At 41.0% G+C, this 17,999-nt stretch overlaps 1 protein-coding gene across 1 annotated transcript in view; it reads right to left on the reverse strand.

Annotated features, from left to right (window-relative positions):
* Positions 1-1,222: 1,222 nt before the first annotated feature.
* The window catches only part of ptprna (protein tyrosine phosphatase receptor type Na), a 38,408-nt gene continuing 21,631 nt past the window's right edge, over positions 1,223-17,999 (reverse strand). Inside the window, exons 13-23 of the mRNA XM_060930191.1 lie at positions 12,796-13,005; positions 11,992-12,204; positions 11,040-11,187; positions 10,246-10,319; positions 10,018-10,095; positions 9,710-9,829; positions 4,662-4,828; positions 4,007-4,060; positions 2,190-2,254; positions 2,027-2,100; positions 1,223-1,880 (exon numbers count right to left, since the gene is read on the reverse strand). Coding sequence (XP_060786174.1) covers positions 1,809-1,880; positions 2,027-2,100; positions 2,190-2,254; positions 4,007-4,060; positions 4,662-4,828; positions 9,710-9,829; positions 10,018-10,095; positions 10,246-10,319; positions 11,040-11,187; positions 11,992-12,204; positions 12,796-13,005 — 1,275 coding nt within the window. The 3' untranslated portion in view covers positions 1,223-1,808. The remainder of the gene's footprint in view (positions 1,881-2,026; positions 2,101-2,189; positions 2,255-4,006; positions 4,061-4,661; positions 4,829-9,709; positions 9,830-10,017; positions 10,096-10,245; positions 10,320-11,039; positions 11,188-11,991; positions 12,205-12,795; positions 13,006-17,999) is intronic.

Consider the following 17,999-nt stretch of genomic DNA (forward strand, 5'->3'; position numbering starts at 1 on the left):
TCATATTAGTAAGGAACTGCCATGGTGGAAAACTTACTGGCTGGAACAAAGCACTGAAACTCAAGCCTACTTTTATAAACTTTAAATTAAATAAAATTCTAGTTACATAGAGATTATACATCTTTCTTAAAGGGGACATATTGTGAAAAATTTGCTTTCTCAGTGCTTGTGCACATTCGTTTGCGTATCTGGAACCCTTATCAAAACGCAATCTCTGACATAAGACGACCTGGGGGCGGCACGGTGGTGTAGTGGTTAGCGCTGTCGCCTCACAGCAAGAAGGTCCTGGGTTCGAGCCCCGGGGCTGGCGAGGGCCTTTCGGTGTGGAGTTTGCATGTTCTCCCCGTGTCCGTGTGGGTTTCCTCCGGGTGCTCCGGTTTCCCCCACAGTCCAAAGACATGCAGGTTAGGTTAACTGGTGACTCTAAATTGGCCGTAGGTGTGAATGTGAGTGTGAATGGTTGTCTGTGTCTATGTGTCAGCCCTGTGATGACCTGGCGACTTGTCCAGGGTGTACCCAGCCTTTCGCCCGTAGTCAGCTGGGATAGGCTGCAGCTTGCCTGCGACCCTGTAGAAGGATAAAGCGGCTTGAGATAATGAGATGAGATGAGAAGACGACCTGGTCGGTTTCTTTTGGGCCACGTGTTTTAGAAAACGCATGCATCGAGTAGCCATTGAGATTTGGCTCGTCTTTCTACTGTCACAAGGGGAGATCATTAGAATTATACCGCCCTCTCATCTGAGTATCGCTATTCATAGCTTTAGAACTGCCTTTGCGAATGAATATTCATGAAGAAAGTGTTACCTGAGTGCTTGGCTGGCAGAAGACGGGGGTAGGATGAGCATTGGCTCATTTATCATTTAAAGGAACAGGCACTCGAATCGTCCGTTTCGACAGGGCGAGAACGTGCTGTGGTGATTTATCCTTGTGGTATTTTGACCAAAGCACGTCACAGATATAATCAAGACCCCAGGGAACGGTTTCAACTTGTGGAAAAGGGGTATAATACGTCACCTTTAAATAGCATCAGCCATATAAACCTCTGTGAATGAGTTGTTACTATAGAAACCGTAACATCAGAGTGCATAACCTTAAAGTCAGCACTGACGGGACGACATCATCAATACTTCACATGACATGCTGCTGCACCAGACCACATTTAATTCAGAACATTGTAAAAATTATAGTCATATATTTTTTTTTATATATAATTTTTCCACACATTTGCTACAGGAATAAACAAATAGACTCCTCAATGAATTATTTACAATAATCACATGACAGAAGGTATCCACAAGTCAGAAAGAACACAAGAAGCGAGCACATTGAGTGATGAGGATTATACTTTGCGCTGTGAAACACGAACCAGGCAGTAAATTACACTCCAAAAGGAGTGTTCAGGGTTTAGTACTGTGTATACATATAATCACCATGTTTGCCTGAAAAGGACTAAATGTGTTCTGATGATGGCGTGATGATATTATTGTATTTATTGGCAGGAAAAAACAGATATGCTCATATTTGCCATGCTGATGTTGGGTCCATTTGTATCAGTACCTGAAGCTTATGTAATGTTTAATCTGACCTTTTAGCCAGCTATGACTGATGCACACATTCATCTCTGACCATCATACTGCATACACAGTGGCGCAAATTTCATGGAGCCTTCCTTGCTCTTAAATGAATAAGGCCATGGTTAAAAATGCATTCTAAAGTTTCTCAAGCTTGGTTCAGTCTATGTAATGACTTGTGTGTGTGAGAGGAGAGGGCAGGACGCATACGAACGGAGAGCCACGCTGCAGAATGGCTCACTGTGGGAGGGCTTTCAGGATGGCATTCACTTCCTCTGCCACAGCTGTGAGGGCAAACTCAAACTGGTCCTATACAGACAGAAAAACATATTATACATCCACACACACGTTCATATTAGTCTACACAAGTACTAGCTTTTAAGGAGACGCTTATACACAGCCTACATGTTCATATACAATATAAACTCGCAGCCGTGCTCCAGTGACTTGTGTACCTTGGTGCGCACCATACTGGGTCTCTGGTCACGAATGTGCTCCAGTGTTGCAGCAATATCAATCTCTTTAACGCCTACAACCACAGCGACACCCAGTAAGCCTCGCTGACATACAAGAAGGAAAATTTCAGTGTTTAGAGTATGAGTTATACTGCCTACGTACCTTTCGCCATGCGGTTCAAGACCATGTCAATGAGAATGTAAGTCCCAGTTCTTCCAGTCCCATCACTGCAAGGGATCACAAAATAAATGATTACCATCACAGGTCTTAACCTCATTTTGTTCTGTTCAGCAATGTTATGTCCGAATAACCATCACTTTTTAGATTTTATAGTAATATATCTATCTAGCTTGCTTAAATCATCTATGTGATGATAAACATTATTCTATCCACATTCACTGGATATGAGCAATCGCACACTCTGATTGGCTACTCTACTACTAGGCTATCAGCTCATATACCGTGAGTAGAGAAAAACACAATGGCGGAACGTGTTGCTGAACCAAATAAAAACTACTCGAAAACAAAACCCCCCAAAATACAAAAAAAACCAAAAACAAAGCAACAAAATATGGAATGAAAGTATTTGATGGTAAGAACTTTTTTTTTTTTGTCAAGAATAATCATAGCATTTTACACAAATTGCTACTGTCATTTCAGGGCTTTGTTTACATTCTTTAAGCATTAAAACTTGTTGATTTTTTTTTTTTAGACTGGTTCAAAAGTTCAAAGAAGTTGTTTGAAAATTACAGAACTGAAATGTCCAAGGAAGGAAGAATTAAATAAATGCCTAAAGCTATTCTATACCTCGGCAAGACGGCACTTTTTTACCAAAAACACCACCACTAAAGTCAATTCGTGCAGCCACAGATAAGTTTTTAAGAAGTCCGCCTAAGAGGAAATGATTTTGTCGGACGTTTTGTATAATTTTTTTATTTATCGAATTCACCAAAATGATCAATTTCCATCATCTTTAACTGTCTATCCTGTGCAGGGTCGCGGGCAAGCTGGAGCCTATCCCAGCTGACTACGGGCGAGAGGCGGGGTACACCCTGGACAAGTCACCAGGTCATCGCAGGGCTGACACATAGACACAGACAACCATTCACACTCACATTCACACCTACGGTCAATTTAGAGTCACCAGTTAACCTAACCTGCATGTCTTTGGACTGTGGGGGAAACCGGAGCACCCAGAGGAAACCCATACAGACATGGGGAGAACATGCAAACGCCACACAGAAAAGCCCCTGTCGGCTGCTGGGCTCGAACCCAGAACCTTCTTGCTTCTATGTGAACCACTACACCACTGTGCTGTGAATTTGCAAAAACTAAAACTAAAAATGCTGTTTCTCAAAATCCAGTAAATGTGGATAGAATAAAACAGTTATTCCACTCAATCTCATCGTACATGGCTTATAGCCAACTCGGTGTTATGCGCCTCGTCGGCGATCAGCTCATGTACGACTCGATTTCGTGGAATAACTTAATTATAAACAATATTGATGAAAATGAAGTCACAAAAGCTTTTTGTGTGTTTAGGGATCCTCCAAAAGTGTGTGAACATGTGAGAGTATAAATAAGAGACGGAAGTAATTGGACTGCCACTATGATCACCATTTGGTTCAAATTTACCAAAATAATAACGATAAATTAAATTTTCCATCATCATACATATAGGTATGAAGCTTAGTGCTTCTTATTAGTATATAAAACCTTTAAAAAAAAAAAGGAGGGGTGGTTTAAATATTACCTACCATGTTAAAAAGAAAGTTTAAAAAAAAAAACCTGAACTGAGTTCATGAATATTGTCAAAATATTGACACTAAATATTGATGTTAGTAATAAAAGAAAGACACGAGTCATTTTAACCCTGACAACACATTTTATGCAAGAGATACGACTATAACGATAAGGCATTAGGGTTCTTAGGGGTCTTGTGCCCTCTTGAGCTTCAGCTTGGTGTTGCATTTGTTTACCTGCAGTGCACAATGATTGGGCAGGATCGGCCTCTGTAGCACTTATTCACTTTCCTGAAAGAGAATCGACCAGGCAAAAAAGCAGGATTAAAATGGATTGGCCATGAAGTCATTCATCACATAAAAATACATGCTAGATGTTTTTTTTAATGCAATATGCTATCTGTAAGATGAAAGTGTGGTGTCTAGAAGAGATGGAGAACACAGATGTCACAGCTGCCACGTTTAGAGGAGAGAGGAAGAGGAGGAAAATGAGGGAGAGGCGATGGAGCATCCTTTCAGCCTTGTTCCTGCTGCACTCACACCTACCAATGATCATTTTTGTGACTATGCAACTGGACCGAGACTACTAGCTGCAAACCACAAAAATGACACTGGGAGGTGTGCAACGGTCAGGAGCCCACCAACCTCCATCAGAGAAAGAGAGAGAGAGAGAGAGAGAGATGGAAAAGAACAGGAGCAAAACCCAGGAGTAACCCCAAGCACATGGGCAATAAAGTGAGATCTTTCTTTGCAGGGTTTCAGCAACGCTGAAACAGGACTCAGATAAGGAAGGAGAGGTGGGGTGGGGGGGAGAAGCAAGGATTGACTTAAAACGTTCACCAGTTCACCATAACAGGATGCACTTGTGTGTCCAGTGGTGCTGTAACAGTACCTGCGGAAGTCCAGAAGGGGGCGTGTGGAGCTGGGGATGCCGTTTGCAGGCCAGCTGAGCAGGTGGAACTGGGTCAGTGTGCGTGTCTCCTGTGTCTGCACATTCTTCAAGTAGAAACTACGCACCAGGAAGTCCTTACACCAGATGTGCTCGGACACCAGGTTCACCTGAGAGTCACAGGGATGTCCAGTGAGAGCTATGAAAACCATCTGGTGCTGCCACACCCAAATATCTTGCAAAGCTACGGTTGATGTATACTATCTTAGCTGGAAGATAGATGATTACAGAAACCAATGTGACCTCAATCATGATCGCTCAAATGATGTACGTATCTAACGAACTCTATAACTACACTGGTTGAGGTTAAACAAATGGTTTATTGCAGATGTTCTCTAACTTTTCGTCGCCTGGAACTTCTTTTCCTATAAAATATCGTGCGGTCAAGTTGCCATCTTGCCAATGGTTCTCAACAGCAAGAAAACGAAAGATGTGGATATCCTTCAACCAGGCGTCCACCCAGCCTGACAACCTGTACATAGGAAGTGTTGCCATCGAAAGGGTCTCAACGTTTAAACTCTTAAAGGAGAACTGAAGGCAATTTTTTTTACTATCAAAATTCTATTTCTCATTTTATTAAATATAGGAATGCATTTTTGATCACTATTTTGTCACTGCTATAGCAAGTTATGAGTGTTTGAAATATGCTCTGTAATATATCAGTCCATATGTCAAAGCGACGGCCGTAAACGAGATTTGTTGAGACCTGTGCGAAACATCGTAGGACAGAAGTAAAATGTACAGCGGAAATTAAAGCGACCAACATCTGCCAACGTTCCCTGTGTCCGAAATCGCTCACTCATTCACTACTCCCTACTCCCTATATAGGGAATTACTATATAGAGGACTATATAGTGAACTCATTGGTAAAATGAAAAAAATAAATACTTTCGGACACTAGTCCATCGCACTGGTATTTACGTCATTGCTGTCGCACAATTAAAACGTGTCAGATCAGGCAGCTGGTGGGTTTTCAAAATAATAAATACATGCATATATTTTTGTGATAAATCCATATTATACTGAGCGCATTTCCTACATTAATAAACACAGAGTACCTGCATCTTTCAGTTTTTTTTTTAAATCAAGGCTGAATACTTTCTTCTTTGCTGCTGCCTTTTATTAAATCAAAATTTTTTTATATAATAGTGTCCCCACTATATAGTGAGTAGGGAGCGATTTCGGACACGGGTTGTCAAAAGACATGCGCGCCCTCTTTAGAATGCTGATGTAATCAAGCTGGAAGTTTTGATAGCGATCAGGAAAGTTTGAAAAAAGTAGGCAGTAATCATCATTTAAACTTGTTTTTGTGCAATATTTCGTTTGGAAAACAGTTTTCAAAATGGCGGCACTGACATTTGGCTGACACTTGACGTTTCGAAGTCTCACACAAGTCTGGTGAAGATCACGCGGATAAGCGACGCCTGCCGTGGACCAAACGAACTAAATTCAACATGGCTAAAAACTGAATAGGCCGATGAGTATAATATTTAATTGCAATTAGTTGCCAATACAAGTCACGATATAAGGTTACTAAAACCGAAAACGTAATTGAATAACACGTTCATTAAGAAATAAAGCAAGTTTAAAAATGATTTCAGTTCTCCTTTAAGTGTTTGGCAACAACAGGATCTGCACTGGAACCACCATGTTAATGAAATAATTAAGAAAGCTAACAAAAGGTTACACTACCTACGCGAATGCAGGAAGGCTAATCTACCTAAGGATGTGGGGATCACTGTTTACTGCAGTAAGATTCGTCCAGTGCTAGAGTACGCATTGCAGGTCTGGAGCGGCATCCTGAAATACCTTGCAGAGGAAATACAACAAGTGCAGGATCGCTGTACGGCTATAATTGACATCTCGAAGACAAGTCTTGCAAGTCTGGAGGAACGAAGAGATGAGGTGACCGTATGTAAGCTTGAAAGAATCATAAAGGATCCTAACCATCCAAATCACGTGTTCTTTCCAAGAATGGCGGCCCACAAGTACGCACTGAGGAAATAAAGTTGTCTCGCAATACCATTATCAGGAACTGAAAGACATAAGAAGTCTTTTATCCCAAGAGCACGTCACCTTCAAAACAACCGGACATAGTCAAACTTTTATCTTTTTTTAGAATACGTATTTCTACAACTTAGTTGGTTTTTGTTCTAAATTCATCGTATATTTTTTTCCAAGATGAATTAATAAAGTTATTATTATTATTAGATTAGATTAGATAAAACTTTATTGATCCCTTTGGGCGGGTTCCCTCAGGGAAATTAAGATTCCAGCAGCATCATTACAGATAAACAGAGAAAAGAAATAGAGAAAGACTTCTAGATAAATTAAAATAAATTAAGTATTTACATATACAAATATAAAAGAATAAGATATGGGGGAGGGGGGAAGTGGGGTTGGGGGAAGTGGGGTTAGGGTAAGTGTGTGTATGTGTGGGGGGGGGAGCAGGAAAGATATTGCACATTATATTGCACATTATATTGCACATTGTCCGGTATTGCTTATTGTTAGGCTAGGCTAGGCTACTGCTCCTTCCCATCCTCTGTCCTCCTGTTATCCCTCCTCCCCCCCAGAGAGGAGTTGTACAGTCTGATGGTGTGAGGGACAAAGGAGTTTTTGAGTCTGTTCATCCTGCACTTGGGAAGGAGCATTCTGTCACTGAACAGGCTCCTCTGGTTGCTGATGACGGTGTGCAGAGGGTGACTGGCGTCATCCATGATGTTCAATAGTTTGTCCATATTATTATTATTACCTCACCTGGGACAGAGTCCACCAGGGAGTGAGGTATTGTTTTCAGTCGGGTTTGTTTGTTCGTATCTTTGTTTTTTTGTTAACGATATTACGGGAAAACAACTGGAGCAGTCTTCATGAAACTTTCAGTATAGCTAGGCATTGGTCTCAAATAGAACCTCCAACATTTTGGGGGTCATCGTCAAAGTTTTTGCGGCTACTGCTTCATACACTTGTATGTAAGAGTGTAACAATCGCACACTGCGCATGTGGATCACCAGAATGGCACTGCGCCTGCGCATACACATGTTCCAGGGACTACTGCACTTTAGCAGGCACTAAAATACGCAAAAAGTCACGCTAACCCTAACCCTCAAACAACCAATCCCAAAGCACAGACAAACACCAGTTTTGATGACTTCGACGTATATTAGAACAAGGTAAGCTTTTCGTTATTTATCATTGATAATATGGTGGCTGCCGCCCCCGAACCCCTGCTTAAAACAATGTGGTGGAATTTTGCCCGCTGAAGTCCAAACTACCCGTGTTCTGATTAAAATGGCCAGTGAGTGTATACAATTCAGTTCACCATTCGAAATAAATGGACTAGACTAAAGAAATAGCTTTCAGACACGTTTATGCTTATTACAGAGAGAAAGTGCGTTCCAGTGAGCTCTAGCGCCGGGCCTTTTCCAGGAAATAAGAGTTTTGGTCATGGCGACAGTGTGCGTATGTCAGCCTCGGTTCGGAGGTTTCAGTTTTGAAAACTGTAAGAGGTAAGAGTAGAATAATATAAAGTACAGACACGGTATATTTTACTTCTGTGATTTTTAAATTGTTCATTTTTGGATTACGCTTCATTTTTGTGCCTCAGAGTAAATATATATGCTATATTTACTGTATGGACATGGTATCAGAAAATTTTATTTATAAGCAGTAGCCACATGGACCCATAGGGTACCTATTTTTTTTTTTTGTGATATCTTCCTTCATATTCATCATAAGTGCTACCAGACGAGGTTTGTTTTGCCTGGCAACACATTATTATTATTATTATTATTATTATTATTATTATTATTATATTTCAGATTCCCGAGCCCCACCTTGAAACAGATTTAGTTTTTGAACATAATATAAATGTCAGTTATTATATTTTGTTTATTTATTGAATCCATAGCTATTTCTGTTCTTGAACTTTCCATCGATAGAACACATTAGGTCCAACCTGACATTTATAAGCTGATGAGTTTTTGAGGTAATTTGGATTAAACATATTCAAATTCAAGAAACCAGTCAAACAAAACAATAATTATAAGAACTCAATGAAAAAAATAATAACTTTGATAATAGTAAGCTGCAATTTCCTTGCTATAGCTAAATAAAAAAAAAAAAAAAAATCACCAGTGGTTCTTAATGTGGGGCCTAGGAAGCATTGGGTTATGAAAACCATTAATCACATGATTTAGTCTAGGAATAAAATGTATATAAAAATGTATTTAGATGAAAAAATACTCCCTGTATTGAGAAATCTACAAAACCAAAACTCCATTTAACCAAATCTCACTCATAATGGAAGTCTAAGGGCAGATGTTGGGGAAGTAAGTAAACATTTATAGGAAGGATTTTTACTTATTCACGTATCGTCCATGTTTAGAAATAAGGCAGCAATGAGACATCGCCATCTATCTCTATCTTGGGCTGCTAACTGTGCCGTGCCCCTTGAGAGTCCCATGTTTTTCTGCAACACTTAAAGTAAGTGCTTTACAATACATAATTTTTCAGGGGGAAGAATTTCTGCTTACGCGTCACCACTGTATTCGACATAGACATGTAAAGACCGAATTACCTCGGTTTCAGCGTGAAGGAGCAGGGATAGCACAAAACAGGGAAAGTGTAAGTTGAATCACAGAATTACTGTTTAAAACTACATAAGAACAGCTTTGGTTAAAGCTTCTCTCATGTGTGTCTCCTTCCATGACACAATTCAGCAAGCTGCCCTTAGACGTCCGTTATAACTGAGTTTTGAGTAAACTAGCTTTTGTATAAAGTGCCATAATTATTATCTGGTAATCAGAATCAGTGGGTAGGTGGAGGACCTTGAAGTATTCCTTTAAGCTGTTTGTCTCCATGAGTAATTCAAATAACTATCGGAGCATGGTTTTACAACCACGGCTGTGATTATAGAATGCGTTTTTGTTTTGTGTAACTAGCCGAATTCAACTTATCCAGGAAAGATCCGGTTGTGAGAGAACTTTCACCTCATAGATGTTGTAGAGAGATGATCCTTCGTCAGGCCAGTAACGTTCACATTGCTGTTCTCCATCCTCTACTAGAGCAGTCATCATCACGATCACTGTGCAGCCGTTCTCCCATACCATCTACAGCGCACACACACACACACACACACACACACACACACACACACACACACACACACACACGCTGTCAAAGGAAAGACTGCACACAGCAGAAAAGTGGTCGAACGGGCCATCTGTTTTTAGCGAGTAAATGGTTATTGAGCAGAACAGTGTGAGAGTTAATTATTAACCACTGAACTGTTACCGACCTGCCAGAAGTCAGCAATGGTATGTGGCAGGGGGCCTTGAGTAGCGATGTAAGCAGGCATGCGTGGGTCATGGTCTATCTGTGAAGGAAAAGGGTAATGGTCTCTGACAAGGCTATTAAATTAACTAGTAGGGTGGAAAAAATTTTACTTTTCCCCTATTTAGAATTTGTTTATTTCCTTTGGCTCAGTGTCACACATCAGCAACATTTTCAAGAGTCGAGTTCTTACTATAATGCTGGCATTGATGTAATCCTCTCTCGCTGGGTTCGTCTCTGGCTTCAGCCTCACCCGGGAATGGTCATCTGGTCACACACACACCACTTATTAACACTGACTTTTCACATACTGAATAACATGCAGTATCTTCATCAACACGACCAGTAACTTGTAATACATTCATCATTAACTCATCTTTCTTAACTAACCCTGTTTATTCTATCCACATTCACCAGATATGAGTAATCGTGCACTCTGATTGGCTGCTCTACTACTAGGATATCAGCTCATATACCGTGAGTAAAGAAAAACAAAATGGCAGCACGTATTGCTGAACCAACCAAGGACGAAATAACAACTCTACTCGAAAACAAAACCCCAAAAAATAAAAAAAAGAAAGAAAAGTATTTGATGTTAAGAACGGATCTTTTCTTTCTTTTTCAAGAATTATTATTTTAGCATTTTTCACAAATCGCTGCTGTCATTTCGCCGGTTTGTTTACATTCCAAGCGGGAATTATTTTGTCGGATGTTTTTGTATAAAAGTTTTTATTTTTTGAATTTGCAAAAAATAAAATGAAAATGCTCCGTTTCTCAAACTCCAGTGAATGCGGTTAGAATAAAACAGTTATTCTACTCAATCTCGTCGTACATGGCTTATAGCCGACTCGCTACGCGCCTTGTCGGCTATCAGGTCATGTACGACTCGATTTCGTGGAATGACTGTTAAATGTTTCTGCAGTTATGCATAAATACCAAACACAAGACATAGAATAGGACAGAGAAGAAGTGAAAAATCTGTCTTACAGGGCACAAAGTCGGGGTAGCGGTTCTTCTCCAGGTTGGTCTCGCTCTGGCTGATGGAAACAGAGTTGGGTTCAGCCTGGTATGAGCACAGAGCCTCCCACTCCTTTAGCAAGCGGTCTTTATTCTTCAGATGGTCCTCCATGTACGCCTGGAGAAACGAGGAAACGGTATGTAATCCATTTTAATGATTAGTTTGTTTATGCTTATTTTGTAAATGCAGCCGGGTGATATGACTCTCTCTCTCTCTCTCTCTCTCTCTCTCTCTGTAAGGTGCAAGGAAGAGCTAAAAAAGAAAAACCTGATTTCATCACTACTGATGCAGAAAGCAAATACAGTACGCTGTGCAGTATGAAATATTATTATACAGACAAGACACTTTTTCGATGGAATAAAAACATGTGTTCTATTCCCTTCTAACAGGTTTCATTCATTTGGTTTGATAGCATGCAATATCGTTAGCATATCGCTTATCCTACAAGTATTACGTCACTCTTCACAAGGGAGAATGAGCGTTGAATATGGTTTACGATATTGCATGGTTGTCAAGACAACATGACGTCATACGTCGGCGCTGATGTGAACATTCATTGTGAAAGTTTTCTGCTGCGCATGCGCAGAGGCATTTCTTTGTTTGCCAGCAGCGTCCACAGTAAACTGTTACAGTGAATTGAAAATGGCATTACATTGGATCACAACCAGCACTGAATATTGGTAAGTGACCCGTCTGCTCTTAACTTTTTCTTAAATCTATAATTGTTCCATTGAATGTGAATAATAATAATAATAATAATAATAATAATAATAATAACAATAATAATAATAATAATAATAATAATATTGGCTGGCTTTTTTTTTTTTCATGGTACATCAGATATATTCCATTCAGCTAGCATGATATTGAACTCATCTTCAACTCGTTCAATATCGTGTGTGTGTTCGGAGTTCTCTGTACCAGTATCATGTGTCCAGTAGAGATGTCCATGTTGGACTGGGCGGGCTCTTCGCTCCATGACGGTGTGCTGCTGTGAGAGCTGGGGCTGTGTTGTGGCCCGTCGCTGAACTGAGATGACACACTACTCACTCGAGATGTATCCGTCCCCCGCCGTCCGCCTGGCTCTGGACGACTAAATGACGACTTGGCTGCCATGTGCTGCCGACAGAGCTCCTATCACATGCGCGCACACACACATACACACACACACACACACGTATTTGTCTCACTATCCTTGTGAGGACCTTCCACTGATGTAATTATTATTGCAGTTAATTAATGCTGTGCCTGCACCTTAACTCTAACCTTAACTTCAGTAATGAAAAGGAAACTTTTTGGCTCTTTTATTTTTTTTATTTTTGTTTAAAAAACACAACAGCAGCAATTTCCTTCTGGGGACCATCCAAATGTCCCCACAAGGTTGAAATTGTCAGATTTTATGATCCTTGTGGAGACATTTGGTCCTCCGTAGTATATAAACACACACACATTTATATCTAATTCATAATTACACACATTTTCTATTAGTTTCACTGTCGCAAATGAATAATTCATAGTAGTCACTCAATAATGTGCTTTAAGATTAATAAGCTGGGAGTTTAAGGACTTCCTCCAAACAAAAAAACATGCCTGCCTTCTCCAGAGGGTGTGACATAATATTCAAAATGGTATGTATATATGTATTCTGTATTCTAATACATACACAGACTCATTTATTATACTCTGCTGCCTGCAGCATGACTGACTGATGATTGGCTGTCCTACCTGGTAATCAAAATGGGTTTCGGTGCCAGCCTCGGGGCCGAGACCCAGCTTCCCTGACTCCAGCTGACGAGCATGATGACGCAGACCAGCAATGGCTAAAGCGACCAACACCACCACACACACACACGCCATGGCCACCACAGTGAGGACAACGCCACGTGAGCCATCGTTGATCCGTGTGGCCTGAGGAAGCCCGCGTCCCTCGCTTCTCTGGGAAAGCAAGAATGAGAGAGAGAGAGAGAGAGAGAGAGAGAGAGAGAGAAGAGAGAAAATGGCACAATGATAAGCTCATAATCGTAAATTAAATATTCAACTTTGATTTCAAGCTAAAATTCATCTGCTGAGCTGCATCTGTGTGTGTCGTTTCATGCTGCACAATTAAACAATGAAGTGGCAGTTGAGAGGAAACATACGGAATTAAAAAAAACCCTATTTGTTCGAACAGCCGTTTGCACTCAACCTTGCCACTAGAAATGAAGTGATTATTCACCAACACGCCAGGAAGTCAAAGCCCTAGTGGAACATGTCTGGAACAGCAGTGCAGAAGAGGAAAGGGCATGAGAGAGGGTGTGTTTGGGTGGTCTCTCTGGCACACTTAACACACAATCTCTCCCACACTCGCGCACTATGGCTCTTTTGTCTCTCTCTCTCTGTTTGTGTAAACAAGCTGGATGTCACCGCCATCATCATTGACTAATTACTCAAGAAACACACACACACACACACGCGTGTGCGCGCACACACACACACACACACACATAGCCACGTGCCAGGCCTCCTCAACACTCTTAAATAATTAGAGAGAATTACCTGCCCCCTCCTCTTTTTTTTCATAATTAACAAGTAAACAATTAAGGAAGTCCCTCCCCCTGAAGACTAGAGTTAATCATCCAGAGATCTCTTACTCACTTATTTACACTCACTGTCACTCTGCTATTCTCTGATTCTGTTGCTTCTTTACGAGAAAGAGAAGAAAGGGCAGAAAATGAGAAAGGGAGGGAAAAGCGGTTCGGGCCCCGAGCCTCCAAACCTGCCTGTTGATGTTGCCATGGCATTTGGGAGCCTTGGCAGGGGAGAACAGGCCCCGGTGCTGCCATGGCAACAAGAGAAAGCTCTGAGTAATCAACGGCCATCAGGGAGAAAGAGAGAGAGAGAGAGAGAGAGAGAATAAAGCGAGTATGACAGAGACAGGAAAAGAGCGGGAAGATGTGAGTGGAAGAAAAATGAGGATATTAACAGCAGCCATTTCTGAATAAACAAAATGTATTTTCGAATAGACAAATTATTGCTCTCTATATGGAAATAAAAATAGTGAAATGTTCAGCTCAATTCCTTTTAGTATTATCCCGTTATTGACGGATATAAAATTTCAATCCATGAAAAAAAAATCTCCTTCAAAGCTGTTTTGTTCTTTTCCTTTCCACTCTGATTAGAATAAAATAAACCATTTTGTACCGTATACAACATTTAGTCCCATGTTTATGAATTTTGCAAGCAAAATTGTGGAAGATAATTTTAATTTTTTTAATAAAAGAAAACTGATCCGAAATTATAAATCGCACACAAATGAAATGAACTGCGTACGTTTACATTTGGAACGACTGATTGAACTACATTCTGAAATTAGGCCAGATGTGAAACACTAGTTCAGTTTACACCTGGATAAACCTGGTGCCAAAACTTAAATCTCAACAGTTGGTGTGATGGCCATAACTGATGCTGACATTGAAGAACATCAAATTGGAGGGAAAATATAAAATATCATGCTCATGTGAGGTTGGTATTTTTTTATTTTACATCACTGAGCCTAATGGACATAACACACACACACACACACACACACACACACACACACACACACACACACACACACACACACCAGTCACTGAATTAAACTGAACTGAAACTAAAACTGAACATGGGTGTAAAGCAGCTGTTTTACCGATCTCCCTGCAGACCAACGACACGCTGCTCACATCCATCCAAAATCAGGGCGTCACACAGCGGGCCTTAGGAGTGCACTGTTTTAGCAATGGGAGACGAGTGTGAATACATCCTTCTGCTTCACCACGGAAACGCTGAGGCACCCTCTCCTTTCCTCCTTCTAGCATTTCTCAAAATTCACCAACCGATTCACCCCCTTTTCTTTTCTCAGTTCTCTTCACACATCTTTCCCCCTCCTCTTTTTTTTTATTCTCCGCTCATACCTCACATGTTTCTCAGCCCGGCTCTATGTCCCTCTTCATCCCTCCCTGAGTTCGGCCCTTTCTCTTGAAAGAGCAGAAGAATGTTCCGGAGAGTGGATATGGGGTGTGGAAAAGGGGTTAGCGGGGGTGGGCAGCGCGCGATTGGACTGAGGGACAATGGAGAAGGGGGGGAAGGGAGGAGGGGACGGGGTGTGGGGCGCCTCACCTGCTACTCCAGAGAGGCCCTCGAAAGGAAGAGTGACAGGCTTTCAGAATCCAGCGAGGAAAAATGAGCTGGTTCAGGACAGGAGCACAAAGGCCCCCCAGGGTCCGAGAGGGCCAGGCAGAGAAACGAAGAGGCAGAGAGAGAAGGAACGAAGGAGAGTAGAGCGCAGTGGCACAGAGGGGTGAAAGGAGTCAAACCGCAGTCACAGAGGGCAGGAGATAGAGGAGGGCAAAAGGGTGTTTAGTGGTTGATTAAACATGATACATGAGAATCCGTCTCTGCAAGAGTTACACGCCAACCTGTCATTTGCTCACTTTACTCACTCAAAAAGTTCAAGACAAGATAACATCTGCTCCTTGAGAAGTGCAAGAATATTAAGCAGGGTCCCAGGACCTCCGGACCATCCCCCAGAACGCCCTTTGACCTCAAATGTACCCTTTAACCTCCTCCATAGAAAGGGGACACACACACAAATGTGTGTGAGGGTGGGTGTGTGTGTTTTTTTGGGTGATTGCAGGGGTTACGTTCGCACAGAGCTTCACTATCTGCATCACAATAGATAAAGTGGTGCAGAAATCCAGTGTGGGCCACATTCAAATCTCACTCAGTGGTGTATTATTGAATCTGAGGAACTTTATTTCAGTGCCTCAGTGGTGCTGCCTTGTTATCTGATAAAAGCAGTCAGGGCATGACTCTTCAAAATCTTCTGTGTTATCCACACCACGAATAATATACTGAAGACAGTAGGACTCAGAATATAAAAATGGATTTGCCTCAGGAAGTAGTATATTTCCCAAAATAAGAAAAATGCATAGCATAGCAGCCAAAACATGCAAAAAGGCCCAGATGATCCTATGATATTGTCATAATGCACCTAATCATGTTGTAAATCTCTTTCTCTCTCTCTCTCTCTCTCGCTTGTTCCTCACATTACAAACGCACACAAATCTCAGAGCAGATTCTCGACTAACACTAACTGAGAGTGAAACTGAAATAACGATTAACGATAATCAATAAATGATAAATGATAATCAATGTGCGGATTTCTAAACGAAAAGCACAAAGAATCGGCCAACTCCTGTGTACCTGCAACGACTACAAGCACATTACATCATCTCACTCATGCATGCTGCTCTGTCTGGTTACTACAGCAACCAATCCACCTGACATCACCGTTCGAGATGGAGGACGAGTTCTTAACGCTAGTGTTTCATTTCAAATGAATAAACACTCACTCATACACACACACACACACACACACACACACACACAAAGCGCGCCAGTGTCTGACACATCACACTGATAAATATATATTTTTTAAAAAACCCAGAATACTACATGAGGAGACTAAATTAATATAATATTTGGTTTAATATATATAATATTTTGCTTTAATAACTGTAATAAAATATAAATACAATCTATTTGGGTGAATAGGAAAATTTGTTCATGTGCTTAGATTTTTTTTTAAATCAAAATGATATCACGTATCAAATCTATGCATGATTAATCTCTATTATTTATTTACAGTACAGGGGGCTGCAAAACTGGGTATACAGTAAGGATTATTCCAGTATTATAATTACTGGTGCTAGGTTTCATTTAATCCTAATGTTTTGTTTTTCATTACTGTATACCTACTTTTGCAGCCCCCATATATAATTTTCAATAAATTAAGTTCGTTAGAATCTCCATAACACAATCTGAGGATACTCCTGTTCCTGCGTACTACACAAACAGACTATCCACTAAAATCCACACAAACACATCAGTCATTCATCAACAGTCCATTAAGGCGTGGTTCAGCCTCTAATTGGTGATATAAATCAGAGGAAAGGAGCAGTGGGCTTCTTAATAATTTATGACTCAAATCCATGACCAGGTCTACGCTTTAGATTAAACAATTACACATTCCCATAGAGATGCTGGTAAAGTTGAAATACTTTCTCAGAGTCTGAATTCTCCATTTCTGTTCTTTATTTCATGAAATAATTAACACCAGGTGCATTTGAGTTTACACAAAGCCAGACATCTGCGTTGAAATATTTAACAAGTGGGAATGATTTATTTCACACTTACACAATTTTTGTCGCACTAATGACATTCCTTTTTCTCTTTTATACATGAAACTAAAAGCACTGATCTGCAAGTCATTTCTACACTCGGTCCAAGTGATACTCCTCAAAGCATTCACACACATTAGACAACACATTATTGTTACTGTGGGGGGAAAAAAAACTGAAAACTTTAAAAAAAAAAAAAAAAAAAGACAAATTTAGGGCCTACCTGCGCCTGAATCCTCAGTGATGGAGAATATTGACTGTGAAAGCGCACACATGGGAGCGTATGCTCGAGCCTTTCTGCAGCAAGCTAGCCTGAGAAACACGCGAAGAGGGACGGAGCTTCTCCTCCATCCTGATCACGTCACTGGATCTTACACTTACAAGCCAGCGTGAAGTCAAAGTACACTACACAAAGCGGAGAAGTCGTACACGGAGAGCCATGCCCCTGAGCGTAACCTTTAAAGATGAGGGACCCTGAGGGACGAATCTCAGAGAAAGGAGAAATCAGTGGAAAGAGAAAAGGAGGGAAGCCTACATGCCTCCCTGAGCTGTGTCCATCCCATATGAAGCTGAAGGCCCCGTAACCTCCCACCTCCATTCAACCTCCGCCACTTATGTCACATCAAACGGTGTTGCCATGGCGACAGCTCCACGTGTTACTGACGGGCCAGAGGGGGACGACACACTGATGCCCCCGATTGAACAGGCCTGAAAGGGGGGTCAGCTAAT

The sequence above is a fragment of the Neoarius graeffei genome, chromosome 9 (assembly GCF_027579695.1).
Source record: "Neoarius graeffei isolate fNeoGra1 chromosome 9, fNeoGra1.pri, whole genome shotgun sequence".
Lineage (NCBI taxonomy): Eukaryota > Metazoa > Chordata > Actinopteri > Siluriformes > Ariidae > Neoarius > Neoarius graeffei.